This window comes from Chlamydotis macqueenii, chromosome 9 (genome assembly GCF_036417535.1).
Source record: "Chlamydotis macqueenii isolate bChlMac1 chromosome 9, bChlMac1.mat, whole genome shotgun sequence".
NCBI lineage: Eukaryota > Metazoa > Chordata > Aves > Otidiformes > Otididae > Chlamydotis > Chlamydotis macqueenii.
The window spans coordinates 8506923-8521738 of record NC_141564.1 but is presented as its reverse complement, the minus strand read 5'-3'; the positions used below and the strand labels follow the sequence as shown (position 1 = coordinate 8521738).

Sequence of the window (14816 nt, the reverse complement as noted above, 5' to 3'; positions counted from 1 at the left end):
CTTTTACTTTATTTTGGTGCTTGACTATCCAAGTATGAACACATAATAGGCACTGCTTTTGTTGAGAGCTTGGAAGTAATTATCCATCTTTCTGTTTATTTTTTATCTTCTTGAATTATTTAGGAGCTTCAGAACAGTGTCTTAATTGCAGTAGGTTTATGAGGCACTTAAATACAGAAGTCTCATGTATAGTTTGTTTTAATTTTTTATTTTAAAATTGATTCAAGTGTCTCAATACTTCTGTGCTGTGTGTACAGGCAAATACTGATGTTAAAAAGCATAAAGATAAATGGATGCAGTTCTGCTTTTGTGTATATAGTGCATCCTGGGCCAGATCTATTTGAGACAAGCAGCGCAAATGTGAGAACATGTGGAATGTATTGTCCTTTTTTAAAAAAGTACATTAATTCATTACAGTATTCTATTTTCCACTGCTAAATAACTTATTCAGTGTTTCCAGATATGAAAACATTTCCACTGTGGCATTTGTAATATACATCAAGATTTATTTTTTTTTATAGTGTCTTCATAGACCTGTCTTGAAATAGGATGTTCTCTTATTTGGCAGAATGAAGAACTACCGTTAGTATTTACAGTTTTGCTTAATAAGCACAGCAGGAGTGCTTTTCACTGCCATGAGAGATTGGCAGTACCTTCTAAGAGCGAACTCAACCATCTGACAACTGATATAACTCTCTGTATCCCCCAAGAGTTAAGAGAACAGAAAAATTAGGATCTTGAATGAATACAGTTGCATATCCCAGAACTAATATATTTAGTGAATGACCCCATATTAGTTTTAACTGAGATTTTTCTTTTGTATTGTTGTCCATTTTGTCACAAACTGGTTAATTATGATTTTGGTCAGCTTTGGGAGTTTTGAAGGTCTCTCCTTTCAGGGTCAGTGCAGCTTTAATCATAGTCTGGTGAATTCAGCAGGTAGCTCTTGTAATTTCCAAGAATTAGTACTGTGGTTCTTGTACCTGACTTTGTTCTGGGTGGTTAATCCAGCCTTTCGTCAGCTTAAATGGGCACACCAGTTCTCTTTACTCTGCATATCATGTTGTAATCTAAAGGATGGAACTACAAGAAAAAGATCACTAGAAGATGGCGTGGCAGGCAAGGAAGGAAGATTGTAAATGGAACCTGAAAATTTAATGTAATAATAATTAAAAAAGCACAAAGTTCAAAGTCTGTTCTCTCTATTCTATGAGGCCGGTCTCGGAGAGCTGGAAGCTGTCAGCATGCTGTCCATTGATGCGGATCTCCTTGTCAGTCCTTTTTGGACTCTTTGAGTCAGCAGTAGCTGGGAGCTCAGGAATAGTCTTGTCAAAATTCTCCATCTTTATCTGATATTCACCTTTGGCATTGCGGGCTAGGACGGAGGCGAAGCGATGGTACAGCATGATCTCTGAGGGGAGGTAGGATGTTCTCCTTTGACATGTTTCTCCTGTGCCCTCCTGCACAGCTGACAGAAAGACTACCAGCTCAAAATGGTGAGTAGCTTCTCTTTGGAGGAGAAGAGCCAGGGGGCTGGATGGAGTGATTGAATGATAGTAGGTCAGTGGAAAGATGAAGAAAGGACACTCATCCAAAGTAATGCTGTCTAGGTGGAAATCAACACTGGTTTGGTGCAGCTGCCCATTCTCTTGTTCTTGATAAAGTATAGCAGAAATCTGGACGCTAGTCAGTGGGCTGGAGCGTGTGTTGGCAACCTGGAACATAAGGCATGGCTTCCCCTCGGTGTGTGTCACTATGGCAGAGCGGGTGAAGCGGATGGAGAATGCCCGATTCTTTGGTCGGGCGATCTTTGCCACGAAAGCACCTGCAGAAAGAACAAACTGAATACGAGCACCGTGCCTGGATTTGTTCCCTGCAGCCTGCAAGCTCTGTGAAACAGTCCAAAGGAACAGAAGCAGAGTTGAGTGGACATGATCTTTCTAGCCTCACCCTGCATGTTTGAAAACTGCTAGGCTGGCATCACACTAACCTATTTCTGTTTTAAAAGTGTAGTTTTCCCAAAATGCTTCTTTTTCTGAACTATTTTCACTTATTCATATTTGGAGCGCGAACTGTAGCTATACGAAGGAGAGTTGTTAGCTTGCTCCAATTTACTGTAATTGGTAATAGTACCTGATTCTTGGTGTGCTACCACTGGAAAAGCTCTTTCTTATAACACAGTAAACTAACCTGTGTACTTTTAAAGTTTTTTTTAAATACATTAAAGCTGAAAGTTATTTTAAGTAACTTAAAATACCTCGGAATAGGTGTGACATGGTAAAAATTTTCTTTGCATCGCGTTCTCAGGATTACTTAAACACTGAGTTAAAAATCAACAAAAATACTTAAGCTAGACAAAAATAAACCTTAAAATCAAAACAAGTTGGCTTTAAATATTGCAATTCTGTGGGAAAAAAATTGGAGAGATAATGGTATAAATAGTAAGTGACTGAGAGTGATGAGGATCTGCCATAGGTATCACCTAATGACCAGTGGAACTCTCAAGTCCAAATCTTGATATCATGTAATTTATGTCCTTTGTTAATGAAAGACGTTTAACTTTACTGCTGCATAGCTGAAATCTCGTCATCCTTGTAGTGACTGACTTAATTGTTCTTTCAGTTATTAATATGATCACTATTTATTTGTAGCTCCATTTCTTAAATCTCATTGTTACACGTATTCTATTTAAAGATTAAATATGAAGGATTACCTGTGATGAAGGCTTCCAGCATGAGCCCCAGGACCATCTGTATTGCAAGCAGTGCAATGGCACTGGGACAGTCCCCGCTTGGGAACATAGTGCCATAACCAATTGTGAGTTGTGTCTCCAGTGAGAAGGAGAAAGCAGCTGTAAAACTGGTGATGTACTTGACACATATAGTGTGGTTGTCAGGTGGAGCATCATGATCCAGCTCCAGGTCCCCATTCATCTCAGCCAGCAAATACCAAAGCACTGCAAAGACTAGCCAGTGAATGACAAAAGAAGCAGAAAAGACAAGCATCATCCATCTCCAGCGCATGTCCATTAATATTCCCCATGCATCTCGGAGGTATGCCAGACCTTTTCCTTGGGCACCATTCATCTGGAATGTGCTGTGTCCATCCTTGGTCACCATTCTCAGGTATCTTTGAGTCAGGAGGGGAGCACTGGATTTGGTGTTATTACTCTCTAGCATATCTGTTGTCATCTTCTAGGAAAGAGGAAAAAAGGGAAAGAATGTGATACAATACAGTGTATTTGTATTTTGCCTAACGTTCACAGTTTTTGACACATCAGCAGGGGATGAAATACTGCAGCCAACAAAGGAGGGCTTATACATTGCAATCCAGAGAAGATTAAGTCAGGTGCCTGGGGAGGAATTTACTGCTGTTTGTGGTAATACTTTGCTAAAAAAGATTAGGTTTAAAAATCTGACTACTTCTCAAATTTTCCCTACTTAGTTGTTTAAATATAACTTTCATACTTTGCCTTCCTAAATTTACATTTGAGTCGCATGCTTTAATTCTTTAGGGGTGAGTGGGATTGGATTAGGCATACTGCATCTGAAAAGAAACTGAATTTTGTCTGATTATATCAGTTTTTGTAACTTCTTCTTAGAAGAGTATAATAGTTTACAGATACTATTATGAATACTATTAACAATAGTACTATAGAAATAATGTTTATTATATTTCTCTAATATGTTTATGCATTTTAGGGAATGCTGTAGTTTATCTAGCGGTTCTTTCAGACTTTCCTAGCTCAGGAAGTGACTGCTGTCTGCATCCACCGTGTCCAGTTAAACAGAATTCCAGTATTCAGGGCAGAGCTGCTTCTGGGAGTCTGAGGCTGTTCATGTAAAGATCGGGTAAAAAGAGGGCAGGAGACCAGTACTGAAAATATGCTGTGACGTGATTTGAAGTCTAGTGTGCCTAAGCAGTGTATTTTTTATTAGTGACCAAATAAAAAAATAGGACAGCAAGTGTATGGGAATTAGAGGGTCAAAGTGGAATTGCAAATGCGGGAAGAAAAATGGATACTTGCAGGTATTTATCTTGTTCAACTCATTTGTTTACTTTTAAACTTCAAAACTTGCCAAGCTTGTCAGAGATGCTGCATGTCTTTTGAAAAGACACTGGGCACTCAAATCCGTAAATTTTATAAATACAGAATGTTTAAAGTTCACCTGGGACAGATTAAAATTAAATACGAGTTAATGTAAAATAGAGACTTAATATCTACAACCTGCTTAAGGTTATGAGGAAGCTTGTTTGTGGAACAAAAGAGGATTTAAAAAAAAAAGTAAGTTCTGGAGATCATAATGATACATGGTGTATTTAGTAAATTTTGTTGGTTTCCTATCAATTTTGACCTTTCTCTGAATTGCGACTGTTTCAGTGTATAATACAAGTGTAGAAACTAGAGGCTAGAGGGGTTGGATTTTTTCCCCCACGAGTGCTATCTTGGTTTTATCTTGAAGTGTATTAGATCTAAGGATCTTGCACTTGAGAATTAATTTGTGGAAGGTGAAAATCTTTCATGTGATCTTTGATCCTATGAACGATCAGTTTTCCTGACTGTTTCCTTGATCTTTTTACCAAATTTTAATCATTATGGAATGTTCTCTTTTGGTTTTATTCTTGCTTAATGCATGCTGAAGTATGAGAATTGACATCAGAGTGAATATTTAGCTAAATTTTCATTTTTCTTTCCTTCTGTAGGTGCTCAAAACCATCCAGCTATTTCTTCTATCCATGCTGTAGTCAAAGGAGGTAGAGTAGATTATGGCCTGAGTGGAATTTAGGGGTTTTCCCCTCGTTTTTATTTTCCAATTCACATCTCCTAGAAGGAATATTTTGAAACCAGTCCCTATGGCAAAGAATACAGTGGGCTTACTGAGGTTCTCTTGGTCAATAGGACCAGGCCGCTTTTCTTGAGGGATTCTGATCGCAGTCCGTGCAATTTATAGCATGACATCCCACCTTCAGCTGAGTTTGGTCTTTAGTCTACTATATAGCTCTCTAAATGACAATTTTCAGTCTTACTGCAGTGTTAGGGAATTTACAAGAACCTGAATACAATTTTAAATGCTTCAGGAACCAGATGATTAGGGACTTCCCTGTAGAGCAGAGTCCTTGTGTTAAGATTTAGAAGAGCCCTTCTGGATGCCTTGAAGGAGCTGGAAAACGGGCATCTCTGAATGGGAAGGATGATGGGGACCATGTTCCAAATGAGCTGTGGATAATGCCTTGGTTTTATCTTAAAATAAGCAGTATTCACAAGAAGCACTCCCTTGTTTGAATAGAGAACACTTATAGAACCAAGTGCCTCTGGGTGTAAACATCATGCATTCTGGAAAAAAAACCCCAGCAAAACACAAACCCCAAAACCTATGTGTGTAAGTTCTCATGGTACTTTGAGGACAACACCTGCTTCATAATCTCCAAGTACTCTGGATTTGTAAAACAAACATAGGCTGTGAGAATGAGTCTAATCCTGACTGGTGACAGAAGCTTTTCCTACAGTCTTACATATGTTCTTCCTTTTTCTCTTAATGTATGTATCATGGTACATTTTTCTTGGCTGCACTTCAGATCTTCCACACATGAATGCTAAGGTAGCGTGCTTGAGCACCACAGACTTGGAGCAAAGCGCTGTCAGTATTGCAGTGTCTCAGCTTTGTTAAGGAGCTTTCTAGGGTGGCAATTGATCACTTGTTGACTCTGGAAGAATTTAGTCAGTGTTCCCTGTCAGGTTGTTTGGGATCTTTTCTACTGGGGAGGATCCATTACTGACAGATTTCAAAGGTACTTGAGAAAGAGAACCTCTTAGCCCACAGCAGAACATTTTACAACAGTCCTTTGTGTCTGCTCCTTGAGAGTCTCAGCAGGAGAATTTGCCTGCTGATGTTAACCAGGTTACTGTTCCGGTCTTGCTTGATAAAGGCCTCTGATTTTTCTTGTCTGGGACTGTTTAAAATATTAATTTGATGGCAGTGGTAGCATTGGAAGTGTGTAAGCTTGAGTTTCAAAACTGGATTTTTTTTCGAAAGCTATTGATGGCTTTAGGAGACACAAGTATCAACTACTTGAGGTGAAAAAATGAGTAAGAAACTGCAAATAGGCTCTGAGAGCAATGCAGTTGTTTTCGAATAAGAAGTGAAAGAACATCTGTCCTGTGAGAAATAGTTGACTTGGGCTGGAGGATGTCCTCTGTATTCTCCAAAGCACTCCACTTAAGAGTAGATGTGACTTTGAATTTAAAAATATTGTCTTCTGTCTACTCCTTTACTTGCTCACTGTAGTAAAAAATATAAATGCCTTCTTTCCTTGTTAGTGATAAATTAATGAAGTTGTAAAGTACAATTTGAGCCATCTGGTCTGATCCTCTGCCTGGCATGATCCTGGGTTAATTCTGGTTTCAAACAGTGTATGTTTTAGGAAACACATTCAACTTTGACTTGAAAATTGTTTGTTGGAGAATAGGTATCTCCACTGCTAAATACATACTGTATTTCTAATCCAGATTTGTCTATTGTGATCTCTTAACCTTTATGTTATGCGCTTTTTCTGGTTTTGCTTTTCCTGGTTCCTGACTTGTGAAACTGTTGTAGCTTTGGGGGGGTTTTCCTTCTCCCTCCATCTCCCAGCTAATAGCCCTTGACTGGAAAGGCGGGAACTGTCAGAAATAACTTTTCAAAACCTCTTTTGGCATGTTGACTAGTCTTTTATCATGCATTCAGTGTGCCTAATCCTTCCTGTTTCCAGTCCGTTGAAAATCAAGTGGTTATCACCAGCTACAGTGTGTATGTCAGTTTTTGGCTTTTTAAAAATCTCTTTACCATCATTTTCCCTTATTCTGGCCTCTTTCTTTTATAAGCTTCTCGCCTCTTCTGTTAAGCTCTTCTAAGACAAGTCAAGATAGGGCAAGTACTACCTTTTTTGGTCACAGTTTCCCTTTTCCTAGCAGTCGGACAGGTTCTAAACTGACCTGGCTTGCTGATGATTTATGTGTAATAAAGCCTTGCCTTACAATCTAGGATATTGCTTGCATTTCTGAAATCCATGATCCAGCACACTGATCTCTCACACTTTGCCTTTTTGATTGCCATCTTCTTCCTTGTGTTGTAACAGCTCTTTGTTACATTGCTGCTTTGTGTCACCATGTTGCTTTCTTCTTCTCTTGCTTAGCTTTTCACTTGATGGCAGGAGCTCAGATGTTAAGACTCTGGTAGGATTGTAGGGGGACTCGTTTGCAGCATTATCTTCGCTTTCTTTTTGTTTGCCTTCGCAGTTGAGGGCATTTCAAGTCACACTTCCAGCCTGTTTTCAGTTCAGTACACTGATGCACCTGCAACCTTTTTAGGAGCCTGAATGCCTTTATGTGGAACAGTGTTCAGGGGAGACTTCTGCAGTGCTACCCTGGTTGCCCAACTTCTGCTCTTAACAAAATCTGTTCTAATTGACCTTGGAAGGGATTTGAGCCACTTCATAGCGTACTGCTTCATTATGACAGCAAAGTATTTGAGAAGACCTGCTGTTTGCTGGTAGTAACTGCAAAAACTGCTTACAACTGTAGCGTAATTTAACGATTTATTAGGATTGAGGTGGTGCTGGCATGCCCTTCTGGGAATGTGTGCAATTCAGTCTTTACTTGACCAGGATCCGCATAATCTTGTACTAGTTTCAGATTTAAACATCAGCTCTGTACTCTGTGCTGTCATCATTCAGATGTGTTGCCGCCTCTGCACCTTGCAACAAAAACGAACTAAGTTTATAACTTTTTAAAAGGTTCTTTCATGCTATTTATTTTTAGATTGAATGATAATCCTTGAGATACTCTGACATTAATATTAGGAAATGAAGGGGTTTTGTCGGTATTGATGACGTGACTGGGTCATACACCTTACATTAGGGGATAGTCTTAGAAACATAGGAAGTAATTCAGTTAGAATAACTGCTTTGGTTGAAAGCTTATGCTACAGTTAGTAGGAGAGTGAAAATTTCAAACTTGTTTGTCCTTTAGGTTTTGTAGCTAATGTCTCATTGAGATGCATGGGAGTAGCTTGTGACAAAACTGTTTTTTTTCTGAGCAGTCTGCAGAATTAAGATAACACTTTTCAAGACTTGTTACATATAGAAGTAAGTCTTGTGAAAATGAGAACTTTAATTTGTTGAGCCCAAGTCATACTTTTCAAAGCAAGTGCTGCAAGGTATAGGATGCAAAAGCTTGTACTTTTGACCTTCTGTGAGAGTTTACTCCAGAATGCACTTTAAAAAAAAAAAACCCAAATTTTGGTAAGATGGGAGAGTATCTTTTTATAGTACAGAAAACAAGGCTTCTGTACTTGATTTTTGAGGACATCTGTAGTGCTCCATTGTGTGTATAATGTATTTTCACATAGTACAGCATGCTGAAAATACTGTGAGGATCCATATGAAACCTAATTCATTATTATGAAATAGCATCTGAGTGGACTAACTAATCTGCCCAACTTTAGAGAAGCAGAAAAATTTTACCAAGTCTTTGCTTAAATACTGTTTAAGCCTTTCAAATATGCTAGTATATATTAAAACCTTATGGAGAAACTTACATGCAAAATTAAGTATTGTTAATGGAGGAGTAAATCTACGGTTAAAAGGGAGGATTTTATTTGATGTAAGGCTATAGTAATAGAAGTCTGCTGCCATCTGTTTTTTTTTGTGGAACTTGCTGTTTTTGAAGAGCAGTCCTGCCCTATGTGATGCAAACTTCCCAGTGGCTTGTCTAGAATTACTGAGTTTTCTAGGATGTTGGAGTTCAGACTTGATGCCTGTGCATGGTTTCCTGGACAGCGGTGTCACTTCACAGTATGTCCGTAAGCACAGAGAATGCATTGATTGAAAATTATTGAATGCATGAGGTATAACTAGAGATGGTAAAAGCAAGCTTGAAGAGGTGAAGCTCATTTCTTTTATTTGTGATGGAAATTAAATGCTGGTTACGATGAAAGCAGCAAGAAGATGAGGATGACTTTTTCATAACAATTGGCCAGGTCACACCCCGCTACCTTAACAGGAGGCTTGCAAATGCTCCCTGTTTGCAGAGTATTGCAGAGTCTTTCCAGCACTGTTTATCTTGAAAGCTTTCTAAAAAATACCGTGTGATGACTTTTGTTTTGCTCTGTATACTGCTAGAACTATAGTCATCTGAGAGAGCATTTTCTTCTTTTTGAGGGAGGAAAATCAGTAACTACTTTGTTTAAGGTGATATTTAATTTAGCAAGCTTTAGAAATAAAACTCTGTGCCCTGAAAACAACTTTGATTTCTTTGATTAAAGAATCACAGAACAATTTCTAATTGTATGATAAGAAAACAAAAAAGGTTGTTCTGTATACTTACCGATCTTCAAAGGGTTTGTGTGCCGAAGAAGGGGAATACCTGGGCTCCAGGAGAGAGACTGAGCTGATCTTGTGTATTGGTCCCCGCACTGGCAAGAAACTTCCCACAAGTGGTTGGTAGAGATTTAAAAAAAAAAAAAAAAAAAAAAAAAAATTTAAAAATGGGTTTGTATGTCTCATTCCTGTGTTTATAGTGCTGGGGGGGGGTTGGTTTTCATCTGAAGCTGATTTGATTGGTCATTTTGCCTGCAGGGGGGCTGGTTAGCTCTGATCATGTGGAAAAGAATGCTGGTTTGTTAAGAGTGTTTCTTTACCCAACACAAACCCTTAGCAGCCAGCGAGAAATCCTCAAACACTTACTTGGAGAAGGGGTACCTTCCCCCTCACTTCCGTAATCAAGATAACTTATTTAGGTTTGTACAATCTTAAAATTTGATGTGATGATTGAAAAGGCCAAAATTCCCCTGGAAAAGCTGAATGGAAAAAGTTCCCATATTGCTGTTGAAAAACACACGCTGTTTTTGGTACTTTCTCCCTAACCAGTATCAACTACTGTTTGTTTAGGTCAAAAGAGAAACTCCTGTGTCTCACTAGTTGCTTGTCTAGTGGCACTTATTCCTCTTCTCATTAGGTCCCAAGCTCCTGAGTGCTGGTGCTAAGAGAAAGGTGGGCTGCAGCTAATGGGGCAGCCTATGGTCTCTGGAGGGTGTTGCTGAACTGTAGCTTAATGCTGGTCAGAAGGTGTAGATCTGACCACTTCTGTTCCCTCTCCACATTGCTCCTTTGTGAAAACATGGAATTAATCACAGGATTTTCCTAAAGCCTAGGAGTGAAACAATGCAGATTAGGTGGGCTGCTGATTCCCTGCAGGAAACAAAACCACTTTCACTTAAGCTGTTTTCTCTCTCACTTATCAAATGAGAAGAGTTATTCAGGGAAGATGTTTTAGCTGAATGACTGTGCAGAGTGGTCAACATGCTGCACTACTAAACTGAACTCTGAGGACAACTTTGTAATGCAGTAGTATTTCACACTTTTTTTCCCTTGGTGAGCTGCTGATGTGAGGGCTTTGATCGAACGTCAGATGTAAGAGGATCTGAGAAACAAAGACTGTGGTTGTTTGCAGTAAAACTACTGAAGGCCTGCTGGGAAAATTATTAATGTAGACTTTCCTGCTTAGGAAACAAAATCCTCCCTCATATTTTTTTTTTTCCCCCCCTTTAACCTTCCTCCCAACCCTAAATTGCAAAACATTAATTCTTTGCTTCATTAGTATGGAATATTTTAATACATGTTCAGGCACAGCACCAAAAATTGTGATAGACATGGTATGACCTTCAGAACGAGGGCAAATAATGTGGTGCAAGGAGACTCCCACCACTCTGGCAAGTGTGTAGGACCAAGTGACCCGCCCTTCACCTTTCCTTCTATACACCAGCAAAGTTGAACTTTCACTACAGATGGACACTTTTATTCACAAGTAGGACTTTTTTTTTTATAAGCAGTAATTTCTTACAAACCATATTTTGCACTGTAGAAAGCGTATGGTGTCTGATCACAGGTTTTCTAATGTGACCCAACTGAATGGATTGAAAAATCTAACACAATGGTACAGCAAATGATGGCACTACAGTGCATGATTTCCGTGTGTGTTATGGAATTAAACTCTCTTGTTAATTCCTTTGAATTTACTGGTTCACTCATACTCATGGCAGTGGATAATGGTCAATATAGCAAAAAAGTATGGAGTGATATTTGCATACTACTGTTGAGACTGAGAAAGAAAATGTGACCCTAGAAATGGGCATCAGAACTTCTGATCTCTGTCACTGACTTTGGTTACAAGTGAGTCACTTCATGATGTATGTATTCCTTAAGTGTCTCTAGCATGTCAAATACTACCCTAATGAGAAGGTAGTCAGTCTTTAGAAACATCATCTTAAGGCCATTTGTTTTATTCTTCTGTAAAATGAGCTGTAAAATTACACATCTAGGCTAAGTTATTTGAATTCCTAGCTGCAAAGGTTTTTCTTTTTATCCTCATTTTGAGGAAGGGTGTAGCATGCAGTGGAAAGAACGGAGCAAGTCAGAGCACTTAATTGACTCTCCTAGTGTTCCCCCCCTTTAAAGGAAACAGTATTGCTGTCAGTCATCGCTTTTCTGTTTATTCTGTCCAAACAGTGAGCATGTCATAGGAAACATGGGCTGACAGCATGGAGAACCGAAGTTATTTGCCATTCTGTTAGTAAGTCCTCTTCATAAATGTGTTGCCGTGGGGCTGTGTCCCAGAATCACAGTCTTGTTCTTTGCAGTTAGTCTCCCTTCAACTCAGTGTTGCACAGCTGTAGACTTTTTTTGGCTGGATACCACTAGACTCTATCTGAAGTTTTCTGTAAACACCATTGCTGGCTTTGTGACAGACTTGAACAGAGGTGCCCTTTTACTGCTCCTTCTCTTCAGGAAGTCCAGTCAATTAGTCCAAGGCAAAACCATAGATTGCGTTTTAGTTTTTTTTCATCCTTAAAGCATTGCCAAATACTGACTCTCTGACCGAAGTAATTTCAGCTGAAATTAGTGTTCTCAAGACTAGGAACAGTTTGCAAAGAAAATATACCATGACTTTGTAAGTTACTAATTTAGATGTAAGTTGTAGGAGTATTCCGGTATACAGTTTTGTCAAAGTCTTTCTGTCACTTGGGTAGCCTGATTTTTCTGATCTTTAACCTGTGACCGGTTTATACTTGTAAAGAACTGGTTTCTTGGCTGGTGTGCCTAATGTTCAAGATTATCTAATGCCAGATCTGTTTTGACACTTGCCATGCTGTCTTTAAATGTTACTTGCTGTGGTGTCCTAGTACCAGAAAACTTAAGTATGTCATGATATACTGCATTTTCTCTCTTTAATTCCACTGAAGCGTGGCATTGGAACAGTCATCTGATGTGACACACTGGAGTGCTGCTGTATTTAGAAAGGTTTCAGAATCACAGGTGTTACCATCTTCAGATGAATATAATACTGACCCCTTATAACTGAGAGTATTTTCTTTTTTCTTACATTCTTATTACTGAAGTATTTAAAATCGGAGGAGAGGTAGGATCCAACTTGTATCTGATCTTGGTAAACAGCATTTGATATTGTGGGATGTGTGTTTCAAACCCCACAGCAGATGGGGATGCCATTTTCTACAAGTTCAGAATGAAAAACCTGATTTCAGTAGTTCAATTCTTGGGAGCAAAACCAGTTGTCTTAAGGACTAAGAAAACCTGAGTTTCCTTGCATATGCCTATAGCATGTATATATCTGCAGAGGGGCTAAGAACATATAGATATTATGTGGCGAAGTAGGCTTCACATTATTCTTTAGGTTACTTTTTTTTCCCAAATGTTTTCAGAAGAGCAGAACCAGGGCCTGAGAGCTGATAGCTTACCAGTGTTAAAGGGTAGTTTGCAGAATCTTAACTGACTTTAACAACAATGGAAAGAAAAAAGTCTTTTTTCTTAATTGCTGAACTCTAAAAATCTCTCAAATTAATGTTACTAAATGAGTCACAGGTAATAGCTGTGAATTTTGATGAAAAGAATAGGTAAATATTTAAAAATAATAGTTTTCTAGTCTCAAGAAATTTAGTAATGTTTCTCTTGGTAACTGTTTTAGTGAGGAAAAGCAAGTGTCTTGTGCTGTAAAATAAAAAAAAAACTAAACATTTTTTCTTCTTTCTTGTAGCATTTCAAAAAGAAATTCAGAAAGAATGAGGCATATTCTTTCTCATCTGGGTCTTAGGCTCATCTGGTCTGTTGGATTGCAGCTCTCTCCTGGGCCACTATTTCTGTGTTTTACTTTCAGCTGACTTGGCTCTGTAGCTCTGTCTCCTAGTTTTCTACTATGCAAAGGCCATCCAAGGAGCAATACTGTACTTCCTGTTACATTCTACATGACATTTTTCAGAGATCTGAAATGGAAAAAAAAGCCCTGTACTTCCCAGACTTAGATTTTCTGTCTAGCTTGTTGCCTGCCGTCATTTTCTGTGAAGCATGGGAAAACAGAATGTGGTTGACCTTCATCTGCAAGATTTATCCATTCCAGATAAGTAACTTTGCCAACATTGCACCTACCAAACGAAGGGAGTTGAGTGTCTCCAGCAGTTTTGTTTTATTGGAGCCAGTATTGTTTTGTTTTATTTGGAGCCAGTATCACCAGTGACTTCCCAGAATACGCTGTTCTAAATTTTTTTGTTCTCAAAGCCCAGCAAGTGCAGAAGCTGTCTTTAGCCAAATGTTCCCTTCAATGAAGTGAATGTGTATCTGGGTTATATTAGGCTTTGTAGGTGAGATTGCCTGTTGATACTGAGGATGTACTTGAGTAAATGTGCTTTAACTCTTTATATAGAAACAACTTAAGAGGAAGGTATTCCACGTACCTTTCTGAGGGCCTCAGGTAGGCATTTGTGGTCATCAGGGTAGAACTACTCTTGCATCTTAAACATCTGGGTGTTTCCTGCCTTTCCTGTCTACTTGATAGGTCAAGGGCCCTGCTGTCTTGAAAATTCTTGTAGAAACTTGTTCCTGTGACAGTGGTGAAAGATTTAATGTGAATCTGGAGTACGGGAAACTGGAAACATGGGATTCTGTATGCTGAATTACACCTGTATTCTCTCACTATAGAGCCTCCCTAAAACAATATAGTGTGGAAAATTTTGAGCTGGAGAAAGAAAAAGGTTTTTTTTTTTCCTCTAGTGTTTTGAGGTGGTGGAGAGGGGATGTTGCTTTTCTTTTTGTTTGTTTGGTTTTTTTTTTATTTTTTCCTCCAAGATATATGCAAAGTCCAAAGATGGTATGTGTTTCTTGTCTCCAAAGGGCAGTATCTCTTTATAGGAAGAATTTGAGTTCTAAATGGAGGCTCGATATGCCATAGAAGTTCCAGTACTCTGTCTCCTCATTTTTATCATTAACTGAGAAAGCTCTTGATATGAAGGCAAATGCAGTCTCCTGTCCTTCCTAAACTGAATTCTTGAATATGTCCCATTCCACCCCAAGAATCTTAAGGCATAGTCTTGCTTGCTTTTTGCTTTTTTTTTTTTTTTTTTTTTTTTTTTTTTTTTTTTTTTTTTTTTGCTATCTAAGCAAGCAGGCATACTATGCAATCTTCACCAAATACAATCTTATATTTTTGGAGTTTAAGACTTTAAGAAGAAAAGTTAAGTATACCTTTCTCTATTCTTGAACGCTTTTTAAAATAGATAACGTAATTTCAGGTTAACACTAGTTAATAGTATCAGTGAAGAATTGGCTTTGCCATGGTTCCTGTGGTAAATCTGGTGCTACACAGCTAAACACGTTTAAAGAAATACAAAATCCAGGAGTCCTGAAGCTATTACTACTGTTTATTTCAGTGGTGGTGTATCCTTGTCAGGATGAGTCAACAGTGAAAGCAATCATATATGTCTAACCTGAGT

General features: G+C 38.6%; 2 protein-coding genes across 13 annotated transcripts in view; one reads left to right on the top strand and one right to left on the bottom strand.

The window, feature by feature from the left end:
- The window catches only part of GIGYF2 (GRB10 interacting GYF protein 2), a 75986-nt gene that overhangs the window by 33619 nt on the left and 27551 nt on the right, over positions 1-14816 (top strand). Inside the window, exon 1 of one of the 12 annotated variants that reach the window (XM_086754668.1) lies at positions 2993-3125. The exons of the other annotated variants lie outside the window; for them this stretch is intronic. Within the exon in view, the coding sequence (XP_086610794.1) occupies positions 3041-3125 (85 nt within the window). The 5' untranslated portion in view covers positions 2993-3040. Of the gene's footprint in view, positions 1-2992; positions 3126-14816 lie in introns of those variants that run through there. 12 annotated transcript variants of the gene reach the window in all.
- On the bottom strand, positions 1203-2933 carry KCNJ13 (potassium inwardly rectifying channel subfamily J member 13). Its single transcript, XM_086754299.1, has 2 exons — positions 2714-2933; positions 1203-1936 (listed from the first exon to the last, which is right to left on the bottom strand). The coding sequence occupies exons 1-2, from the start codon at positions 2931-2933 to the stop codon at positions 1203-1205; spliced, it is 954 nt and encodes a 317-aa protein (XP_086610425.1).

Bases quoted from the DNA above. Each gene is read 5' to 3' on its own strand.
- KCNJ13 (XM_086754299.1), bottom strand. From the start codon at position 2,933: ATGAATGGGGACCTGGAGCTGGATCATGATGCTCCACCTGACAACCAC. The intron at 1,937-2,713 runs GTAATCCTTCAT...GAGGCTAGAAAG, and splicing joins GCTGGAAGCCTTCATCACAG to ATCATGTCCACTCAACTCTG.